This window comes from Drosophila montana, unplaced genomic scaffold (assembly GCF_035044405.1).
Source record: "Drosophila montana isolate Dmon_TW-CO22-7 unplaced genomic scaffold, ASM3504440v1 contig_1_1, whole genome shotgun sequence".
In the NCBI taxonomy this organism is placed as follows: domain Eukaryota; kingdom Metazoa; phylum Arthropoda; class Insecta; order Diptera; family Drosophilidae; genus Drosophila; species Drosophila montana.
This window is the reverse complement of record NW_026996920.1, coordinates 403,437-427,910: the sequence shown is the minus strand read 5'-3', so window position 1 is coordinate 427,910 and position 24,474 is coordinate 403,437. Positions and strand designations below refer to the sequence as shown.

At 40.5% G+C, this 24,474-nt stretch overlaps 1 protein-coding gene across 1 annotated transcript in view; it reads right to left on the bottom strand.

Moving 5' to 3' along the window:
• The window catches only part of dpy (dumpy), a 114,492-nt gene extending 93,562 nt beyond the window's left edge, over nt 1–20,930 (bottom strand). Inside the window, exons 1-2 of the mRNA XM_064679377.1 lie at nt 20,497–20,930; nt 2,635–2,693 (exon numbers count right to left, since the gene is read on the bottom strand). Coding sequence (XP_064535447.1) covers nt 2,635–2,688 — 54 coding nt within the window. The 5' untranslated portion in view covers nt 2,689–2,693; nt 20,497–20,930. The remainder of the gene's footprint in view (nt 1–2,634; nt 2,694–20,496) is intronic.
• Between the last annotated feature and the right edge of the window lie 3,544 nt (nt 20,931–24,474).

The following is a 24,474-nucleotide window of genomic DNA, read 5'->3' as shown; positions in this document are numbered from 1 at the left end:
AGATTTCTTAATTAATCACATTTTATATGCATTTCGTCAAAATAGGTATACGCCGAACTTGAGCAAACTGTTATTAAAGTTGGTTTAGATAAACTTCTGAATTGGATATCTCTCGAAAATGTGCTATGTATTTACTATTGCCATAAAAGCTTCTATTTAGTTACTACTTGAATGAAACTCTTCGAGTTACCAACACACCTTTTCTATTTATTTGTCGGGGTGTTAATATGATGTACGCATCTGGCCAGTAAAAAGTTTTAGGGCACAACTGGAAAGCAATCTCAGTCTAACAGATGCTCAGGAAATTGCAGATCAAACCAATTACTGCGAGGCTGGTCTGTGTTCCTTCCATTTTGAAACCAAGACACGTGAGCCGCTTTAGCACCTTTCTAGTTGGCTAATGAGCAGCAATCCCGGCAAGTAAAGAGTGCAATAAAAACTTAAGGTGTGAGCATGAAGCACTCGCTGCTGCTGTCAAGTTCAAGTTAAGTCTGAGAATTGTTTTAGGTAGATTTTTATCAAAAAACATTGTACCGCACAGTTAAGTGTGGAAGTTCTAGTCGTCGAATGTGCGCTGTGTGTTGAAGTTTTTCAATTGGTTTGGCTTTGTGCTCGCTTCACGCCATGCAACGCTAGCGGCCTTGCTAAACAATAGATGCTAGCTATCAGCAGCCGGCAGCTACTCGCCAGCAGACGACCGCCGCCCGCTAGCCGCTGCCTACCGCCTGCGACTTTTATCAATTGACAGGCCGCACAATGAGCAGCGCATGCCCTCAAGTGCAGCAACAGCAGCCGCAGCAGCAGTAGTCGCATCATCACATGCAACAATTAAAGGTGTGAGTGTGTTGCACTGAAGATGATGCAGCCGCAGCGAAGCTCCCATGACATTGAGCGGCGCGCCGACGCACACAATGCAATTTTTGTTGGCAAGTTGTTAGCCAAGTTAACTGAGACAATGACAGCAACCGTCAACGCTCAAGTGCATCCGTTATAATAGCTAACTGTCGATGGGCATTGCTGTGTGCACTTGCATTTTGTGTATCACTAAGTCAACCAGCAAGTTTGTTGCCTAAGTCTTTTGTTTTGTCTTTGGCCGTCAGGCTAATCAAATAAATCAAAGCTCTGCGCGTTCGCACACATAAATCATCAAATCACAACGCACAAAATGAAAGCAAGGCACGTCAAAAAAAAAAATCACACAAGTTCCGTCCATTGAGCGATTGTCGCGAAAAGCCAACAAATGCGTGCGCTGGTGAATGTCAATGAACTTGTGGCTTAGCTTAAGGCTTAGAGCATTCTTTTGGCCAATTTACAAAGCACCGGTTCAGGTTGCTACAGACCGCCGTCTCTCTCACTCTCTTTCTCCTTCTCTTCTTTTTTCTCTCTTTTTAGACCACTGCATAAATCGATGACTATCAAAGCGCTTTTACAGCTAATGCGGCTATTTTTATTCATTACGTTTTTAGCTTTCTTCGAACGTTTTGTGGCCCGGGTCTTCTTCTTTGCCCATTTCTCTGTTCCATTCAGTCCCCGATCGTTGATCCGGTGATTTTTTTTTCGTGTTTTTTGGAAAGGGTATACTACGCTTGTGATTAAAATTGTGAGTAGCTTATGATATACTCGAATATCGTTCTAAACAGCTTAAAAAGCTAGTAAAGGCATAAGCTAGATAAATTGTTTTATATTTTCTATATTTTTTTAAAGGTATTTTAATTTTGTAAACAGTTAAACTCCCAATAGAGCATCTCGTAGTTAAACTTTTTCTTCAATTTTTTTTATTCTCCACTTGTTCTTCATTTCGTCTGCCCTATCATTACACCATCTACTCGCACGAGCATGTTTTCTCGTTTTCTCTCTGTTTAAACAGCTATTAAATCAACTACCAAATGCTATTTGCAGGTTTATTGTCCGGGCTGCCACTTTATTTGCTTAGCATCAAGTCTCAAATCTTCAAAAGTTCTTTCTTTTTTTTAATTTCACAGCTTGTTGTAAAATTTAATAAATCTGTTTTTGCCTAAGCCTTAGAATCGGAAAAAACTGTTTGGTAGTAATTTTTGTTTATGGCTCATTTGCATGGCCGGGCAAGTACCGTTAGGCCATGAAACCTTCGACGCGCAGGGTTGCATCATTATGAGCATTTGGTTCTCTTCCACTCGGCGAGAGCTGAGATCATTTTTCGTTAGTGTGTATTCATATCTATATATTATTTAGTGCCTGTATAAAACTTTTCTCATAATGAGCTGTCTGCTCGTAAATTTGTCAAGATCCGTGGCCATTGTATGATCTGTGTGCGAAAGGTGTTTAAAGTTCTCGACAAACTCATAAATTAACTATTGTTCATGTGCTATCTGACAATGCTTCAGCTCTGATCCAAGCCCATTAATATTTACGGCTTGACCAGAACTGGTCTCCCCTTTGAACCCGCAGCAGCCACACCTTTGTAAGCCTGAAGAATAAATATGCTTTGGTTTCAGAGATGAAGCTAATTCGCGAATAATGCGATATTTGTATGTACAAATTAAAAGTTATTTTTAGTAATATAAATTTTAGACAGATGTTAACAAAGAGGAAAATAAATCTGCTAATTTCTAGACAACACGAACACTGTATTGTTTTTGTTGGGGTAATACTTACTGTACTCAAGAGTAGTAGCACTATCCACGTGACTAGTGGCAAAAATATTTTCATTTTTGCTGAAATGATATAAATAAGAATAAAAGACATTAAAAATCATTAAAAACACAATTACAAGCAAGTTAAGTAAACATAATGTGCTGGAAAGGTATACTTAAATATTGTAATGCGATTTCCTGCTTAAGAGCTCAAAACAAAACAAGAAACACAAACACAAATAATTAACTTAAAATTTCAAACACGCAGCTGAAGAGCCCTGCGAAAATTGGCCTGGTCATCAGGGACAGGTGCCAAAAACCAAAAAAGCGAAACAATCGTCAAAAGACAAATAAAAATACACTTACAAAAATGTGCGGCAAGTGCGAAGACGGGTAAATGACACTTGAAATTTATGCGCAAACATGAGCAACGTCTGCGTTTATCTTTTAGCCTTTTCTCTGAAAAATTTATACAACGGCACTGCAAACACAGACCAGCATAAAAATTACAGAAACCAGGGAGAAAAACACCTCTGGCAAAAAAAAATAGATATATATGTATGTATATACATATATGTGAACTGGCCAAAGGCCATTGTTGTTGTTGCTGTTTGTTTTCTCACGCATTCATTTTCCACTTTCAGTTTTCAGTTGCTTCGCTTGATTTTCATAAGGTTTTGGCCGGCATCGGACGGGCAGCCACAAAATGGGCAAGGCAAGGCCTGTTAATTGGTAGAATGGTCGTAACGCAATACAAAATTGTCACGACGGTTGGGGGAAAATGTAATAATTTTGTGTGAAAATTGATAGCATCTTTATATGGCACTCAGTCGTCGGATAGTCAGGTAGGTGGTCACATAATTATGACATAATCAACAGCTGGTACCGGAAGTTAAACCGAGACTGGCACGCAGACATTACGTTAGATAGAATTTACACGCGGCAATCATAAAAACAGAAACTATCCATTATTATGCACATAAAGCTGGACCTGGGCACGGTTTGAGGTCTGAGGTTTGGGGGCATGCAGCCAGTTGCCCTTTCATCTGGGCGTTAACAAACAACTTTCTTAACTTGGCGTGAACGTTAACGTGTGCATATGTTAAAATATTTGCCATTATCTGCGTGTATTCTGCAAAAACATATATAAATTGCGCCCCAGGCACACAATAAAAACTTCAACGGAGTCCAAGCAACGTGCTGCAACCAGCGGCTTCTCCTTTGCCTTGGTTAAGGTTTGGTCCTGGCCCTAGCCGTGGCCCAGCCTGGTCGTACGATTTATCTATTTCGGTTTATCAGCTAATAAACGCTTAAATAAAATACACACTCTAAGCTAAATTACATGCGCTTTGCACGATTGCCAGCCAAAGGAAATAAACCTTGAACAAGTTTGATTTTGCTGACGAGTCAGTTGAACTACGGGATGATACTCTGTACGCAGTATTGTATTTATTAGGAATTATTTAGAATATTAAGTCTGGCCTGTATCATATTATTTACATTTGCTACTACATAACTTCAAAGATTTCTGGAAGAATGGGGAAAAGTTAAAAATTTGTTAGCGGACAATAAACTTGGATTGATTGACTCAGCAAATCAATAACATTTCTTAAAAGAGCATTAATGTCGTGTATATGCACAACATTAATCAACTCTGTATACCTTGTATACTTTTAGACCGTTTACAGGGTATAACTACTGCAGTGCAGTGCAAACTCATCTCAAGCCAATAGATTCGCTCTCTTCTAACGACATTTGAAACGATCCAGGCCTAGATTCTGGCCGGGCTTTGGCTCTGGTCCCTGCTCACGTTGAAGGCCATCGCCTTTTTGGTTAATCTTGTTTGGTCGTTTATGCCGTGGCCTTTGGGCGCTTTTGTGTGTTGTCCATGTCCATGTCCATGTCCATGATCACTTAATTAAAGCAGGAACCGTGCGGAGTACTTTAGAATTTCTCTATCTCTTGCTTGCATTTTATGTGCACTCACATTGTAGTTGCGAATATAGTTTTAGTGATGCTTGATAAATTTATGTTGCCCGCGAAATGAGCGTAATTTGGTTGGTTGCTTGGGTTGAGCACCAATTGGTATGAGGGTCGGGCTGTTGGCTCAGCTGGGGATTAGTAGCTCCCTTCCGGCTGACAAGCTGATAAATGTGCGTGATAAATGTGAATGTTCTTCTGGTTGTTGTTGTTGTTGTTATTGCTGCTGTTGCTGTTCGTTAAGGCAGTTTGAAGATCTAACAATGCTGGGCAAATGCCAAGTGCTGTAAACCCAGGCCCTACAAATAGCACGGAATAACTCAATTGGATAACATTTCAAGTGCCTTCTAGTTGTAAGCTTGATGTACATATTTACTTTAATCAATTTATAAAACTAGTTTTCTAATTTATCTAAAGGTCATACAAAACACTCAAAATGTCTTTAAATGACGCTTTGCATAGCTTAAACCCGAACCAGAAGTTTGCATTTCGCCTATAATTCTCAGAAGCTTCTATGTACTAAAACTATGCCCAATTCGCATTCGCAAATAAAATAAGTTTAAAAACATCTTTAATTTAAAAGCAGATGATCGCCTCGAATGTTGATACAACATTTTAATTATCTTATGTCCTCTATCAACAGGTGATTGGATGGATATTATTTCGTAGTCACAAGCTACCTCTTTTAAAAACACGTTTTCTTTCTAAAAAAAAATATATATTATTGCTCTTAATTTCAATTATCATTAATTTCCAGTTTCGATTGAACTAACGGCAATTTCATTGTTTATTTAAAATATATTTTTATAGCAGGCAAATTAAAATATATGTACAATGTCAAAATGTTGAACGAAGGCCGGCGGCTACTTGAGCAAAAGCCGAGTTAAAAAATCAATAGCCGTTGCTTGGAACCCGCGCACTCCTCAAGTAGCCCCCGTCTCTTCTTCGCCGCTGTCGGCGTCATCGAGAGCGTCGCCAGCGATGATCTCATCTTGTATTAACCTGTCTAGCCACTAAATCAAAGTCAAAGAAGCGAGTGACACATTTTTACTCGTTCGTCCGAAAAAACAACACACAAACGCCCCGATATATACCCACACACACAAACGCAGACACACAGCTGAGCTGATCGCATCTTTATTAAAAATAAATGCTGATAGCTTGAAAAATGTGTTTCTGAAGGCAAGCATTTCATGTGCATTTGAGTAGGTGTGCGTGTGTGTGTTTGTATGATTGTGTGTGTGTCGCTAAGGTTTTTGCTGAGTCTAAGCCATATACACACCCAAAAATCAATTGCTCAACCGGATGCTGACGCGAGTTGCTCTCTTTTAGTTTGAACTCATTTAACATTGTTGTTGTTGTTGTTGCTGTTAAACATTTCGTATTTGCATGTCACGACTCGTAATTTATTTATTAGCATTGACTGATTTCCAAATTGCAATAGCCCTAATTTTTTGAGTTGTAGTCATAAATCTTGGCCAGATGCCATCGACCAGTGTGCTTAGGCTCAGCAGACGTCGGCCACGCCCACCTGCTGGTGGGCTGATCAATTAATTATGCTTTTTCAATGTCGAAACTGTCGGGCAGAGGATCTGCAGCATTCGCCACATAAATCTTGTGTGGCAGGCCTGCGCCTTCAGGCTGCAAACTTATCCTGCGGCTGGGCTGGTGCAGTTTGTCTAATTGCAGGTTGACTGCCGCCAACTGAAGGTCACTGACAGCGCCGTAGACGGCACTTTGCGCCTGCCTGACGATGCGGCTGCCGTTGCCGCCGGCTTGTCTCCACCAGCTGCGGGCACATTGCTTCAGCGGAATTATCGTCTCTCCTGCCCGCATGGACCATGAACAACTGCAACAAGTTGCAAGTGGCAACCAGTTCACATGAAAATGCATAATCAATCACACAAAACGACAACAAAACCAAGAAAGAGATGGAGAGAGAGATTGAAGGAGATAGAGAGTGTGTGTGAGAGAGAGACAGAGAAAGATAATTTTTCCAATGTACAACGAATACTGCATGCACTTATCTATAGATAGTGCTAGTATTACAATTTCTGGAAGCCTAATAATTAAAGAACCCTTCTCCTTTCTTTATGTTAAAGTCTTTATTTACCTAATTGAATGTGGAAAACCCAATTTTCTTTTAGTTTATATGCCAATTTCTTTCTTGGGAGTTGCGATTCTTTAAAACAGGTCCCTCAATGTAAAAGAATTTTATCTTTAAATACAACAGAGAGCTTACTTCTCACTGATCCTCCTTATCGACTGCTCTAGTTTATTTCATATTTTTTATGTTTATCATCGAATTTTTTAGGTTTACAGAAAATACGTTGTCTTATTCTAGTGATAATCTACCTCTATTTATTGTTATGATCAGAAAGTGGCGATATAATGAATTCCAGCCAGATCGGACAGCGATAGTTGGGTAGCGACTTTTTCAATTTGACCACACCATAAATTACACAGCACTATCTACAAATTTCAGCTCAGAAATCTTTTTGACTCTCTCCATATTTACTTTTTCGCCGACTTGATGACTTAGCTATTATGCCCGAAAATGTATACAAAAGGGTCGAGGTAAAGAATTGCCCATGCACATTCCAACGCCCATTGGCGTATCATTTGCGCATCTTCATCGCGGAGACGACATTTCGCACGGCTTAAATGTCAGGGTGCGGGTACGTGTAGACCACTGACCGGCGACTGGTTAAGAGTAGCTACTTTATGGCAATACATTGCAGTCGACAGTCGAGAGTGTTGTTAACAATTCGTGTAAAGTTGCCGCTCATTAAAAACTCATAAATCAGTGCAACAGCAATAACAACAGCAGCAATAATTGCCGTTGCGAGGGCAGTGTCAAAATAAGGAACCCAGCTAAAGCCAGCGGAAATGGCCACCTGGCCGGCAACTGTTGCCGTTGTCCAATTCCCGGTGTCGGCATCGGCATCGGCATCGTCAGTGGTACCGGTGTCGGTAGCGGGCCTGATGCCCGCTATGCGCAATGCAGTTTCCGCATTGGCAATATTGACATCTGCTTGGGCTTTTGATTAATGATAAATGCTCTGAGCATCCGCCGCTATGACATTTAGCTGAGAACTCTCTCAGCAATTGGCCGGAGTAGAGCCATTAGCCCGGTAGTTGGCCGCGTACGGGTTCGGGTAGTGCAGTCAATTGGTCCCTGCTCGGGCGCACAATTTAAGTCAAAACTAACGCAGTTAGACAAGAAACCACTTTCAAGAGTTGCTGCCGCTGCTTGACTTGGCTTGGCTTGGCTTGGCTAGCTTGGCTAACAGGGAAAACGGCTTTCAACTCGTTTCGTTAGTCGGCGCTCTGCGGTTAGCAGTTGCGCCGTGGGTGCAGCCGCCGTTGCATGTTGCATGCTGCAAGTACGTTCAACTTTTCAAGTTAACAGTTAGATTTTGAAATAGCCAGCGGCAGCCAGCATACCAGTTTGCTGTTGCCGAGGCCCAGGCCTGAGAACGCACTAAGCTTCATTGCTTCTAAAGTTTTTATTGCGCCTGCTGCACCAAACAGATCTCTGCTGGCCGCTTGGTCCGTTTGGTCAGATCAAGATGCGCAGTTCGACGGTCGACGGAAGGAAATTGCAGTCGAGCGACGCCGTTTGTGGTGCACATTAAATAAATACTTGGAAATTTTTGTATGTTAAAATCAAAGTAAAGCAATGCAAATGCCAACAGCAACAACAACAACAACAGCAGCAGCAGCAGCAGTAACAACAACAGAAGCATTTTTGCTGTGGTTTTGTGTAACATTAACCCAAATACATAAAATTCTGGTGAATCGCAACGAAAGACTTAGGCAACAAACTGGCTGCAGGCTAACCGCTCACTCGGCATCGCCAGGCCAGGATCTAATACCCTACATTGGCCCATAATTAATCAATCCAGCTGGCTTCTCTCTCTCTTTTTTTGGGTTTTTAGGTGAGCCTGCGCTCAAGCAGGAAGTCATTAGTGGGGCAAGGAATTTGTGTGCGACCTGGCCATAAATCGTATCATATGAAACAAACTGAAGGAAACAACAAAACCTAACCAGTTCTTGAATATGTCAATGCCATTAGATAGCTATACACAATATATGTGGGGTTTTTTCTTGGTATAAATATATTTTTCCATTATATAATATATGAATCAGATATATTTTATAGAATTTTTATCGTTTATGGTTCCAAATTAAATATTTTATTGCATGTTCATTTGGATCACAGAATTATGATCATGAACGTATTATGAGTGTACATATACTCTTATTAATACAATATTTTATTTAAATAACATTTTTTAATCTTAGATGTCAATAATACTAAATATCATTGACACCCATTCCTTTTAAAATTAAAAATATTCAAAAATGTTGCTTTTGATTAAGTCAAAAAGTCGATAAAACCTCGATAAAATCATTTAACACGCCTTATATAGATAATGTGTATCATAAGAGGAAAGATCCAGAAGATCCTCTCCGATTGGAATACCACATTAGGGGTCATGCAAGCCAAGAAGCTTCTTGATTCGGCTTCTCGGTGAGGTTTAAGAAAAATACACAGATAAAAAGCAATTTTCTCACAAAACTTAACTAATTCTCAAGTCTTTCTAAATGTTTATTGCATAACTATGTAGATCGGTAAACCATACCTTATATACTTAAATCAGCAACCGGAAAGTGCAATAAAGGCAATAAGTAAACTTTAACTCAGTTAAAAAAAACCTTATAAGATGATGATTTTTCCAGAAATGATCTTTAAATGTATTTATTGAAATTTTGATAAACAAATTTCCGTCGTTTCATCATCTGTTGAACTTAACCTTTAAATACAGTATTTAAGTACACCACAGCTAGTTACATATTATAATATCAGATCTTCATAGCTTCCCCCAGCTGCTTTGAGTCTTAATGCATGCAATGAAGACATTACAGATGCAGAAACAATGCGAATTTGTTGTCAGCAGGCGATTGGATGGTTTGGGATTGGATTGTTGACAAGTTTTTGATAAGATTAATATGCGGCACTGGCTTAAAGCTTAGGCATGCAAAACAGTTGTTGAGGGAGCATTGCACGCACAGAAGGACAGGACAAGACAGGACAGAACTGGACAGGTTGGGGTGCAGTCGAGGGCGCAGCAGGACACACAAAGAGTGGCTGGCAGTTGGGCTGGGCGCTGAAATCTTAAACCTCGATCTGTGCCTAGGCAAAGCTACTAAATCTCTTTATCCCATTACAATGGAGCAGCAGCCCGTGTAGTCAACTTATTTGTAGTAGCAATGTCTTGATATATTGTCTGCTTGCCGAATGGCCGAGAGGGGTAGCTGAGTGTGGGGAGCGAAGGCTTTGTTTATGGTGTGCTGACTGTTTTGTTTATGTAGCTGTTGGGCGCGTTGAGTGGATTTTTTTTTTTGTAAATCAATTGCGCTGCATTACAACGGAAGATGGCTAAAAAGAGGGTGCCAAGATTGTGACAATCGCTTGACATAATTGAGACATTGCGAAATGCGTTTAATTGCAACTGCAGCAGTGAGCTGTGGGTGCAGTCGCTGTGCTGCTTAAAGAACTGGCCAATGGCCAGTGGAAATGTCAAGGTTAAGTGTTTAACCTTTACAAAGTAGCTGCACGACGTCTGCTGTCTGCGACGGCGGCTGCAGAAAAAACAATTTAAATGCAATTTTTGCTTAAATAAGAAATAAAATCTGCGACGCGTTGCTGAAACAACAACAACTCAGCAGCAACAACAACAACAACATCAGCATCAACAACAACAGCACAACTGCAAAACAAATATTTGCTAATTTATCCTGTACGTGTCCTCCAACTAAGTGCACAGGTTTAGGCCTTAAGCCATGCCACATTGGCCATGATGCCCAAGGCAGCGATCCCTCTCGCTCTCGCTCTCTCTTTCACTCTTTGCCCCGCTCTCTACCCCGTGTGGCCAGTCGTGTTGATTGTTTGCATTGGGACGTTCAGCGCATGCTGTTAAAATGCCTTTGATCTTCTGATATTTTCTTGCTGCCTCCGTCCGGGCCAGGCCCAAAGTGGACACGGCGGGCGTATTTAACTTGACTGTGCTGCGTTACCAACTCTCAGCCGAGCAGCAGACCCTTTTCAGGTCTTGGTCAACGGGCAACTTGTTAAAAAGAATGTCGACTGCAAGCGACGCATGTTTTTTTTATTTCGTTTTCTTTTTCTTTTAGTTTTTAGGAATGGTCAGTAGTCGGCAGTTAAGAATCGCAAATCGAGAGTCGAGTGTCGGCAATCGACTCGTCGGAAAACGGGAGTCTGAGGGGCACTGAGATTTCGCTTTCATTGCTTGCGCTGTCTGCATGACTTTGTTGTTTCTGTTTTTTTTTTTACTTCTGTTGCCTGTTGGCATGGCTTTCAATATTTAACCCAGAAATTAGCTGGCAACTCTGGCGGCCGCCTCTTAATGCCAAAGGTGTTAATTAGTATATATTTTTTTTATAGCATTTCGGGAAAACAAGCCCAGCAAAAGAAGCTCAGCAGCGTTAAGCATAAAAGTCAATATTTATTTATGTACATTGAGGGATTTTAAATTGAACAGCGTTGGCAACTCTGAGCCTTAATTTATGACACAATGTGTCTAAGCTGCGCCTCGTAAATGTCCAATAAGTCGTAAATTGTCTGCACAAGATGCAGCACCAGCTGCAACATCTCACACATGTACATATGTTTGTTGAGTCTCTGAACTTTGCCCCCCTGCCCATTAAGTTTAGTCAATCGACAAGTTGGCGCCTTTTGACTTTCCAATTTTCGCCTACGCCCGGCGAGGCTGCAGTGATTGCTGTTGGCGGCATGCCGGACTTCCATATATGGACGCCGTCTTGACTGCAGCCGACTGCACCATAAATGGCATGGGGGGCAATAGAAAGGCAGCTGAATAAGTTTGTTGCCTAAGTCTTTTGTTTTTGCGCGGAAGGCACAATTGCAAGTGTCGCCTTAGCTTAACTGTACAGCTAAGGGTGACTAAGCAGTGTCTGAATCAATCAAACCTAACGGAAACTTATTTAAATAAACGCCAAGACAGAACACACACACACACACATACGCACAGACGCCCACTTGCACACACACACACACGCACGCATACTGCACAGTCGCGTTAATGGTCGCTTGCTTACAATTCTAATTTATATGATTTTTACGTATTTATCCGGCGGAAGTAAACCATTGTTGTTGCTGTTGTTGTACTCTTCATGTGCTTCTTCTTCTTCTTGCTGCCGCCGCTGCCAGTTCTTGGCCAAGTTTATTTGTGTTGTAAATTGCAAATGCGCGCGAGCAGCTAGAGAGTGCGGCGGCGGCAGCGAGCAAAAACATAACGCGCACTGGCATATACTTCAATAAATAACAACAACAACAAAAAACAACAGCTTATATACTTGGGCATTAGTTGCTGCTGGCAGTGCGTACGTGCCCGGACCCGGCGTCGCCATCGCGATCCTCCTTGGCTCTTTTGGGCTTATGCCACAACTGAAAACGACGCCGATGACGGCGACGCATTGTAAAAAGAGTTTTATGCAATTGCCGTTGTTGTTGTTGTTGTTATTGTTGTTGTTTGCTTGCCTATTGTATAATAGTGCCAAGTGTGCGTTTGTGTGCGTGGTATGTGCTCTGCATAATTTTTTGATACGCCTGCCAAGTCGCCTTTACCTTAACGGCCATGTTATGAAAAGTGCTGTCCAATGCTGCCGTTTGACCATTTTCAATTCCCAATTCCATGTCCAAGCCCAATCACCTTTGTGTGTCCCACACTGTCCCTTCGCCTGTGTCTCTGAGCGCGTGGGCGACTCTTATGCGTGTGTGTGTGCGCGTTTTTTATGCATTGATTGAATCGAACGCAATACCATTTGGCTGCTCTTGGCCAAGGGCCAGACATGAGTCAGTTGCCTCGCACAGTGGCTGGCAAAAGCGCATATAGTTAAGTATGTGACCAGCATGGTCAACACACTTGGCTACGAGAAAGACAACCATGCTTCCTACTCGAAAATAAATTCAAAAGTTTCTATACACTGAAAAACATGAAATTGTGCTCCAAGAGCCTACAAAGCACACATAAGTTCAAGTATGTTAAATGTACCAAATGCATACAACAAACCTGAAGTAATTTGTTAAATTGTAACAAATGCATTCAAAAAAGTTGAAGTATTTTTTAATTTTTCCCATATTAGTAAATTGACGTGATGAAATGCATTTTTTACTTTTATTTTTTGAGTTTTGTGTATCATTTGTTTACGTTTGGCAATGGCAAATTTTTAAAAATGCATGTAAAACTGTTGGCTAATTATTAAGTTAAAGTTGAAGATGTTTAAAATGATTAAACCATATTTGTTCTCTAAGCTTGCACTCTTGCACTCTTTCGTCGGCTACAAAAATAATCTTTACAAGACTTGAACATCAGCTTCGGGCTAAGTTTAGGATTCCTGCATTTTTTCAGATTTGCAACTTGGGGGGAATTGTAAACTTGTCAAAGCATAAGACCTTGGAATTGGCTGCTAACTAAAAAAATAAACAACAAGAAGCAATTTAAATATACAAAAATAGCAAACTGTGGCCAGGAACAAGGAGTCTCTTGTAAAAATGCAAATCAATAAGCTAAGTTCCAGTTTGCTATAGCAATAAAATAAATGTAAAATCGACCATTTAAAAAAACGCGACAAGTTCTTTACTTTTTTTCTTGTTGTTTTTTATTTTTTTTTGTCGCGCGCAGCAGCAGCTGTCCTGGCTTGGCTTTCAATTTGGTTTAGGGCTCGTAGCGAGGTGTTAATTATCGCTAAAAGTCAATGGCAGACAATCGGCAAAATCTGCGCACGGGCAACATCGAATTGGCCCGGTTCGGCTACTGTCGCCGTATCGGCATCTGCTGGGCCAGCACTTTGCATCTGGTTCCCTGGAGAATAGATGGTGACTGGGAATTGGCAGGAGTTGAGGCTGGACAGCTGTACAAGTGGCTGGCTAGGATAATTAATATGAAAATATGTGGCGACTCGAGCCCGGGACACACAGCACAAATGTTTGTTTCTAGCTATTTTTAGCGTATGCCATTTTTAATGAGCATAGCCCAAAGGAGCAGTCGAAGTCGTGCCGCGGGCCCACCCAAGCGTCCTAATTATGCGCTTATTTTTATGAATTATTAAAATAAGCAAAGTGGAGCGAGTCGCCAGCATTAATTGCTTTATAATGGAGCACTTGAGAAATAAAAAAGGGACAGACAGAATAAGCGAGAGAGACATAGGACATCAGGGGTTGAGAGAGGTCGCTTAAGCTGGCACTCATATTTCTATATAATTTATTGTAATGCACTTGGGGCGTGTTTCATTTCTCGCTTTAAAATGGCATAAATTTCATGTGCCCTGCCTTGCAACATGCCAACAATTTATTCGCTGTACAAAACTGCAAACATACACATATATAGATATAAATATATATATTTTTTATTTATTTTTTGCGCTCTGGACCTCCTCGGATGCTGTGCATGTCCATGTCCATGTACAAAGCAGGCGGCCCGGCCAATTTACTTTTCATTGAGTTAAACAACAACGAAAAAAAACCCGAACTGCTGTGAACTGTAAGCTGCGTTCATTACATGTTGTTATTTGTTGTCTGGCGGTACATTATTGCTCTTGTTCGCTCTTTTGCTCACCAATTAGCCGGCCAGGCTGACCACCTTCTCCGAAACGAAAGACTCAGGCAACGAACTTAGCTGCACGAAGTTGCGCTGTTGAATTTCTAACTATAATTTTGAAAAATAAAAATAATGTAAAAAGGCACTAGGTGAGTGCTCTTAACTCGGAAATACCCTGTTCATTTTGAAATAATCTCTAAAGCAAAAGTTTCTAAAAAACTTGTCAGCTACTTTAAATCATATGGATTGGGATTGTAAATACTTTAAGAGCTCGCCTGAATATAATAATACTCTTGTTATCAAATCTGTTGAGTACAGGGTATAGAAAAAAAGAAAATTTCTTAGCTAAACAAAAGACCACATTAAGTCTAAGAACAGCTAGTTGATGAGCCTCGTCGCGACCATGGCACATCAATCAAACGAAATCCCATGGCTCATTGTTTTCACACACTTTAGGCGCGTTCTTCAAACTTGACATTCGTGCGTAAGGAAGTGACTTGTCCCTTTCTTTGGCTACTTTGGGGCCGAGCCCAAAGCCTCTTCAATTAGTTTTCAAAATCCATCAACGCTACATTTGCATGTAACAGCTTTTAATTACAAAGTATTTTTTTCTCTTTTATGTGTGGGCCGTTCGCTAAGTGTGGCTGAGTGTGGATATTGAAGGCTGTTCAACAGCCCACGCCCCCCAGGTACGCCTCTGCAAATGAGTTAGGTATAATGTTGAATGTTTGCTTGTTAGAATCGCGCTTTGATTCATATGCAAATCGGGTTTTTCTTCTCTTAGCTCAGCTTATTGGTAATAAGCCAATTGGCGTTCGCCACAATGCTTTTTAATCAAGCCAACTGAGTCGTAAAACCTACGCACGGCCTAAGGCCAAACATTGTGTGGTACGGTCTCAGCGTGTATGTGTGTGTGTGCGTCTGTGCTTAAAGCACACAAATTGTCGCCAGTGTTTTGAGTGCGACAGTTGTTGACCTTCGCAACGTTGAGTCATGACATTTTTGTGCGTAACTGTAGTGCCCGATCACAGTTGAAGCCGAAGTTGGGTTAAAGCATAATTTTCAAATTGACAGATTGAACGGATAAATATTCAATCAGAGGTTATTCCTTTGAAAATAGAAAATAAATAAAAATTATTAAACAATGGTTCAAGTAATTATTTCAAATTATAATCTATCAACTTAATTTTTTTTTCTTTCCAACATATATTTTGTATCTATGGTTCAGTGTACTAGGCGGATACAATTTAAAGATTCTAAACAGACATTGTTATTTTTTCTGCGGGCATGGAATCTATTTAAAGCGAGGTGATCTATAGAAGAGCTGACGTTCTGAAGTACACTTTAATCTTGAGCAAATGCACTGCTCAAAGTTGGGTAACCATGTTTCAAGCAGCTGCTGCAAGACTTAAGAGTAGTATAGTGAAGCTTGAATATAGCTAACAAGTTCCGTATCTAGTTGATTGTCTTGGGACCTGCTATGGTATACGGGCATCGCTTTATGTAAGTGCTGACGCGGCTATGAAGCTTGTACAAAGCAGTATCAAACGGAGGTTCGCCCGTATCTACAGATATCATTTGATTAGTGGATTAGAGCCCAAAAAACTTTAAGATGAACTTCTTTAAATGGTTTCAAGCAAGCCTGATGGAAATATCCGTATGACAAGCGAATATGTTTAAATTAAGAAAAACCTTTCGTCCATACAGAAGACATTAAGGAGACGATTTCAAAGTAAGCTCGACTTGGCACTTTTAACCTACAGTTTCAACTTTGTCAATCAAAAATATTCAGAAATATAATACAGCTGAACCTTTGCGACTAGAAAGAATAAATTAAGGATCTATCATTAAGGAGCTATATTAAGATAGTTATAATCAATTGTGTCAAGTAGTTTTCACAGTTAAAGTCAAACTCCGTGTAATTCACAACAGACTCCTTGTGTAGGCCCGGATTCTTACTCAACACTTAGGCAAAGTTCTTTTGTCTTTCGCCCTTCTAGCGGTTAATTATAATAAATACATACAAGAACTTCATGCATATGTATTACAAACTACCGCAAACGCCTGTCAACCCTCATTAAAGCCCAGTCGGCTCAATTAGCGAGAAGCGTCAAGTGCTGCTACTGCTGCTGCTGCTGTTGTCTAGTATCAGTGACAGGCCTGCAGCTAGCCACTGAGCATTGGGCAAGAAGCGACCCTCAGACTTCAGTAGGCAATTCGATTAGGCCGAGTGCATAGGCATGTAAGTGTAGTTTAATAATTGCGGTTTGCCCCAGCCTCTATGCCAGTTGATTAGCATATGCGGTTTTTGCAATTTACGGCCGGCTCACAGGATATGACGGGCTGGCGACAGGATGTTGCTGCCACAGACTCACACATGGGGGCCACATGCAAATTGTTTATGTGGTCGCAACTTCAAACGCAGCGGCAAATGTAATTGAATTTTAAATTGCTAACATACGCACCGAGGTGATTAACTAGATTAATTTAAATGAAGTTATTAGGCAGCCCGATTGCACTTGACAGGCGCTAACAAAAGACTTAGGTAACGAACTTGCCAGAGCTCCCGTTGCAAGTAGCAATTGCAGCGGGGTTTTTTTTTACGATTGTTACTGTGTTTGAAAGTTAAATGACGCCGTTAATTGGGCGCCAATCTTAAGTGTCTGAACGGGTTTTTGGTGCTTTGGTGCTTTGCCGTTGCAGCGATAATTGTTGCAAATTGCAATCTAAAAGGTTCCGTGTTTTTTTTTTTTTGTTGCAGTTGCTGTTGCTTGTGGCAACTAATATGAGTCATAAATTTAAAGGCTTGTTGTGGATTTCTTAAAATGAAATATAAAAACGGCATTACAGCAAGTTATATGCAGGCGTCGTTTCGGCTCAGGGTCTGGCACCGGCATAAGCTTATGAAAAAAAAAACAAAAAGTCTGACGTTGGCGTTTGTACGGATCTGAAACTGTAACTGGAACTGGGCTGGGCCAAAGTCGTCTGGCTACTTTTGCATTTGTTTCACAGTTCAGTTTCAGTTTGCATGATTTTGCATAAAACAAAACAGTGTCCGTCCTTCAGTCCGTTCTGTACCTTTTCATTGCTACAATTTTGGTGTCTGCAATTCCCAGATGCAGACAAGACAGGCAACAGAAAAAGCTTAATTTTTGGCAATTCCTTTTTAGTCATGACATCATTTCGATCCGGCAGCCCTAAAAAAAATAAAAAACCAGGAAAAAAACTGGTCGCTGTTTTACTTTCGCTTTTGTTGCTTTTGAGCGCATATTTCTTTCTTTTTTTTTTGCAGATCGCCTGATGCTCGTTTATTTTAGTTTTGTTTTTTTTTTCTGGTTTTGTCTGCGGCTGGCAGTGGCTGACAGCTTGCTGAAAGCCCAAGAGTTTTGGGACTACCACTCGTATAAGGCATTGAAAACGAAACCAAGTTCTGGTGAAAGTAGGTTGCCCTCTTGTCCAGAAATCGAAAACGCATAACAAGTGCAAGTCAGCCACGAAAAACACACTTCAAGTGGCTTCAGCTTTGAACGATTGTGTCATGAGGCAGCCCACGCAACAAAATCTTTTCCAATCAGCACAACGCCCACCACACGCCAATTTAGCCAAACTACTCGTAAAAGCCGACTACAGCCTTGGCTGGCTCTGGCTCTGACTCTGAGTCTGACTAATGATGATGCGACTGCTGCTGGTGCTGCTGCTGTTAGATGAAACTGTGGCACCATCGTCTGCTCCAACAATGATCTGACGCTCGTTGATCTGCTTGTGGGCGCGCACACACTTTGACTTTTTTGGTCGTACACAATTTATGAGAATTCTTGCCGTAAAAGAAGACCGTGCAAAAAAAAATTGATTTGGTTTTTCTGCAAAATTTATTAGAATTTGCGGCTGCTGCGGCTTTTCGTGCGAGTTTTTGCGCTGGCGGTGGGAATGGCCTTGAGCCGCAGCCACTAAAGTTCAACAGACTGTGTGGGGTGCACAATACAAGTTGATGTGGCCAAAGGTGGTGCATGAGTCAGTTCTTGAAGGCTTTTTGAGCTTAAATCGATTAGTTTTTAGTGTGATCCACTTTCGAGTTGGACTCAAAAAGTTTGTTGCCTAAGTCTTTTGTTTTCTAGAAGCTACAGAACGTTTTTTTCAGGATCTATTTACTACAAAAAATTGTTGTTAACTTGCAAGGTAAGGTATACTAAGGTATACTTTACTCAAGTTCTTCTTTTATGCACCATCTAAAGGAGATGTGATACACGTATATATAAAAACATAAGATAATGAAAAATATGTGCAAAAAACAACAAGCTCAAACTTATGTACAGCTTAAAAATATGGGTCTAGCATATTTTAACATAATGTGTAACAAATTTTTGATTAATTACAAAAAACTACCATCTAAATGACAGCTAAAGCGATTAAGGCCTAAAGCATTATAATAACAAATGATCTTATGATATATTTTTTGATTAAAATGAATTTTACAATGTCAATGCTTCGAAAAAGAAATATATATGTATACCCACCGAATGTTTAAACTCATGCAAAAAAAAAAAACAAATTGGGTGAGGCAATCGAACGTATAAGTCGTGACTTTTGGGGAAGCTACTAGTCAAAAAGAAGTTACGCTCATGGTAAAATCGTGAAACAGATTGGGGTAGTAAAATTTTCGTTTTCTTTCGGATAAGCACACACAGAAAAATCATTTTATTGCAACTTAAGTTTGTCTCTTAATTCTTTCGATTTAAGATTCCCTACATTGTTGTGCAGCTTAAGTCAGGCTTTCTTGTATTTGCGTAGAATTACATGCGACCTTTGTGTTTCGACCTTTTCGCCCTTTTAATAGCGGCAATTTCAGCCCACGCAGCAAATGGGGGGAACTGAGTCAGGCTCATAATTTATGGTCATTAATATTGCAATTTCTTTCTGAGTTCCGAGGCTGCGTTGAGCCGCAGCTCGCACGCAAAACAATAATACATAAAGTGAAAGTTTTGCACCTTCGCTTCAGCTTCACAACGCAAAAATTTAAACAGCTGAAGAAAACAAAACAAAGCAGCCAAAGCGAGTCAGTTAGTTTGTCAGTCAGTTGGTTGGATGAATCTTCCCGCCGCGGCCCACAGATGAGCCACGAACTTGTGAAAAAATAAAAAAAAATCCCAACACACGACTGTGAAGATTGCTAAACAATGAATTTTACAAATGACTAGCAGCAAGTCCGAACTGGCGCCGACTGACAAATGAGCTCAAGTTGCAGCCTGTAGCAAGCAGTGGTAGTTTTTGCATTTGACCGAAAAAAAGCCAAGCAAAAATAAAAGTAAAACAAATGCCAAGATAAGCTCAAAACTTCGTCAATAAACTATGCCGAAGTCGTGGGTAGTAAAAATGTTGCCAATGTGCGTCTTTGAGCCACAGCACTCGAGCTTTCAATCAGCAACCCACAAGTCCATATTAGACAAAGCCGCCTCGTTTAAAGATTTTGGTGCGACGACCTTAACGCCAAATTTTATTTTTGGTTACTTGTAAATTTTATTATTGTTATTTTTTTGTTTTCTTCCATCATTTGCTGGACAAATATTTTGAATTTCTATTTGGTGACGGCTTTAAAAGTGTGTCAAGCGGGCATTTCGAGCAATTATTTGTCATATTTTCCCCTATTTGCGCGCTGCAGAGAAAACAAACAACATTAGTGACAAGGCATCCACACAATTATCTTCATCCTCATCTTCATCTGCGTGTCACAACAACAATTGACCAAGGGAAGGGAGATTTGCACAAATGAAAGTGAAATGTTTTTGCTTGTTGTGGGTTTGGTTGGGGATTTTCGAACTTGACAACGGTCGTTTGTTATTTAAATTTAATGGGTTTTTGTATCAGCCACTAAGTGAGCTCACAAATTTCTAACTAGAAAATAAGTCATGGGCTTTTCAATAAATATTTTTAAATGATTCACATTTTAACTTCTAAAAATATTTAAATTATTTGCTTAAAATATTATCAAAAGCCAGTTTTTATTACGAAGCAAATTCATAAAGAATTTGTATACTTTTATGATAAAAAAAAAAACTTTTATATGAGAACGTGTGGTATTTTTATTTCACAACATCTTCCTAAAATCTTTGTTGAAACCTTCACGAAAATATTTATTTAAATTGAAATATTTCACCTTAGTCTCAACTCTTTAATTTCAGCTGAAAGTTAATTTGATTTGTAAATTTTATTTGCTTTACTTAAATTTTACACCATGACAAGAGTAATAAACATTTGCTCACCATTTTCTTCATCAAAATTCGGTCAAAATCAGTTCATACTGCCAACAGCTGCCAACAAAAAACAACGCCAGCAAAATTTGTTTTGAGACTTTGATTTTTGGCTGCGGCACAGCTGCCAAATGCGCTTTGAAACACACGCACACACAAGCACACTCAGGCAGTGCACACACACGCACACACACTCGCACACACACTGAGTTGTGCACAGACACTTGGTATTTTCGTTGTTGTTATATTTCAGAAATATTGACGCTTTTCTTTTAACACTTGGCTGGTGCCGTTGATTTGCGCGCGCCGCGTTGCGTTTTGGGGGTTTTTCTTGAAATTTTCACTGGTAAAATTTGAAAAATTTATTTCTGCGAACGCCTCACAAAACTTTCACTGTAATTAAACGGTGCAGATTTTTGAAAAACCAAATAAAATTTGCCTTGCGATTGGCTGTCAGATGCTGCTGATGATGGTTTGACTGCAGACCTCAGAGCTCCGCACACTGTTCAGCTGTTGATCGAGAAGTTGAAAGCCAGTTGAATGAATGACAGAGAGAGAACCGCACCGCACGCGCGCTAAAAACGAACTGAAACACAATTCGAATTCGCCTTTGGTTCGAGCTGAGGCTGGAGCTGCAGCCCGATCCCGAAGCGTCGAAGTTGTCGTCTTTGACGACCAGTGGAGACTTGAGACTAGTGTTCGTGCTGGTGTTGTTCGTGTTGGTGTTGTTCGTGTTGCTGTTGTTGGTTGTTAGGCAACTTTGCTGCCCACACGCTGCGCTGCTACGTCGCTGCTAACTGCGCTGCTGTTGCTGCTGCTGTGGCTCTGCATGGTCCATTTTTGGCTTGGACCGCTCAGCGGCAAAAAAAAAAGCAGAAAAAACCAGGCAACATTTTTTTTCTTCTTTCACATTTTGTTGTATGGACGCCTTTGCAGAAAACATTTTTTCTTAGCTTTAGCTTTGATATTTGCTGGCTGCGGCTGGCGCGCTGCCAGTTGCTGGCTGCTGGTTGCCAGTTGCTTTGACTTTTTGATTGACGTAATTTTTGCGCTTGATATTCACTTGAATTTCTTGTATTTCCACATTTAACTATTTTGGTGTCAGGCGCACATTACACGCCTACAACACCCACACACACACACACACACTCACATTCACAGGTTGATAGCATTTGTAGGCGTCTTAAGCATTTTATTTCTACACATGTTTCATGGAGTTTCTCAAGCTTTTGCTGAACTTTCGCTGGCTGGCACCGAGCGGTGCGAGTGGGCTAATTTTATAGGCGTCAGCTTTGACTCATTCGATTTGCTTGGTTGCTATGCTAATTAAACACGTTAAACTTTGCCCTTTAGGTGGCTGCTTTTTTGGTAGTTCTTGAAAAAAACCCGAATAACTTAGGCAACGAACTTGCTTATGCAGCTTGGCCTGACCTTGCTCGTGGGTGTCCAATTATTTGGGCCATTCAGCAGCAGTCACTAGAAACGTCCATGTGTCAAACTCTAGCAAACTGTTGCGGCCCCTTATCAGACAGCTATCGCTTCTTTATGCTCCGCATGTCCGTCCAGTTAAACAAAAGGCTTGTGTTCTGGCAATTTATTTTTGTAATTTTTGTTTGTAATAAAGTTGTTTCCGCATACACCCTAAAAAAAGGGCAGATACCAAGAGTGCTCACTGTCTGATGGCCAATCTTACGGTAACTTTTTTAGCTTCTCCATTTTTTTCTTTCACTCTCTCGTTTTTGGGAGCGTCTTGTCTGCACATTAATTTGTACGCCCCGCAATTATTGCATGCTGCAAATGAAGTATGAAACAACATAAGCGCAAAACGTGTGCCACATACAGAGTACCTGTAAAGTGAGTGTATCGCTCCAACTGCATAATTAAAAAAGCAGATGGGTAAGCGAGGAATGCTCGGTGAAGCTGACGTTTAGCTGTCCATTAATTGCAAATTTAGGGCGTTTAATAATCTAGCAGCACCAGTTTAGAAACGTGGCAAATCGATTCGAAACTATAACATATAATGTAGTCAAATCAGCTAAAATGAGTGCCACTATTTAAGTAATAAACTCAGAAAATGGAATAAGTTAGCTATTTAGCAGTCAGCTGCAGTAGCAGCAACCTGTGTAGACCGTTGCAAACAAGTGCAGCTAAAAAAAAATGAGAAAAACCCACACGCGTCGTCCTACACTTGGCATATTTAACACATTTAATGAAAAATCAACAAAACATCAACATTTACGACGGGGCAGTGCCTCCGATCTCCGAACTACTCTGGTCTCGATTCTCTGCAAGTTGATGGCAGCCGCTGGCGCCAGCAGCTTGTTGGCTTTATTAAGTTGTTGTTGTTGCCGTTCGGGCCCTAAGTTGCTGCTGTTGTCTGTTTTTATTAATAAGTCATATTTTTATATACTATGAATACTTCGTAGCTGTAGGAGCAGCCGCCTTGAGTCGCTCATAATTTATGTTGTTTGCTGTAGCATGTGAGGCAGCAACAGCAGCGAGAGCAGCGGCGCAGCAGTCGCAGTTCTGAGGCAGGATGACAAAAGTTAAAGCAAGGGTAGGGCCCCACAATAAGTCACTCACTCATTCACTCATATTCACTGATTTACTTCGCTCATTCATAAAAGCAAAAGCTCTTTTTGATTAATTAAATGCAGCGACTGTGCGCATTTTTTTTCCTGCGCATTCGTTGTTGTTGCAGCTGCGAAAAGTGTGCCAGCGACTTGCGAGCTGCTTGTGATGTAAGTTGTTGTTTTATTTTTTATGATTATTTACGATTTTTTTACTTCTTTATTAGCATTACACTATGGCAAAACGCTGAGCGACTTTTGTAGCATGAAGGAGGGGAAAGGAAAGTTTGTTGCTTAAGTCTTTTGTATGCACTTTGCACCTGCTGTTGAGCTAGAAAGCAACTCAAACGTGGCTGATGACGCCGGCAATTTGCAATTTACTTATCGCCAGAAAATATAAATGCTCTGCCCCAAATCACAAATAAAATTGCTAGAAAATCGACGCAGTCATTTGCAAAAATTCGCAAAACAAATTCGCAAAAAATAAATTTGCAAAAAAAAATTGAATAAATTCGCATAACAACAGCCAAAGGCAAATAGTATTACGTAAGCGCAGATCGTTTTTAGTGTTCAGCTTGTTTTTTCTAGCGCAAATTGCATGGCGTCAACAAATTAAACAAATAGCAATAGAAATTGTTGCTAATTTTGATGGCTTTTGCATTCGAATACAATTATACCAACTATACAACACACACACACGCACACACACAACACCCAAGAAACTCGACAACAGCTGTGCAAATGTGTATTGTACAATAGTTTCTAGATATGGGGCCAGGCAACGCGTTGAGGGGGGTCTCGCCGCTGGAAAAACCAACCGTATCACAAAAACTTTTGTCGAGGTGCACACAACGCGACGTGCCGGCTAAGACTAACTGAGCGAGCTGTCTACGCTCCGCACTGCAGCTAAGCGTTTGAGCCAAGTCTAGAGCCAAACAGCTGACGGCAACCGTTGCCCCCCGCTGACGTCTCTAACGCCCAAACACACAAAAGGAAAACTAGTTTCGTTTAAATGTCTCTGGGCATTTGAAAATCAGTTTCTGTTGGCGTGTATAACAGTTGCTCGCAAACTGTGCTATGCTCGAGAGAAAGACAGATGTAGAGAGAGAGAGAGAGACAGAGAGAGAAGCTGCTGCTGAGAGAGTGCAGTGAGAGGCAATCGTATTTGACGCCAGGTAATTTGTATTTGTTATTGTGTTTGTCAAGTCAACTGATAAATTGAGTTGATATTGAAAATAAATTAATTATGGCTTATAAACTGGAACAGTGACGTGCTTCGAGATTTTGCCAAAATTAATGTTATTTAGATAAAGCACATAAAAAAGATCGGCTTATATAAAAAATCAATCAAACTTGTTTTTTTAACATCATATGATCATAAATTGAAAGTCATATAATAAATGGATTTCGAATTGCAAGA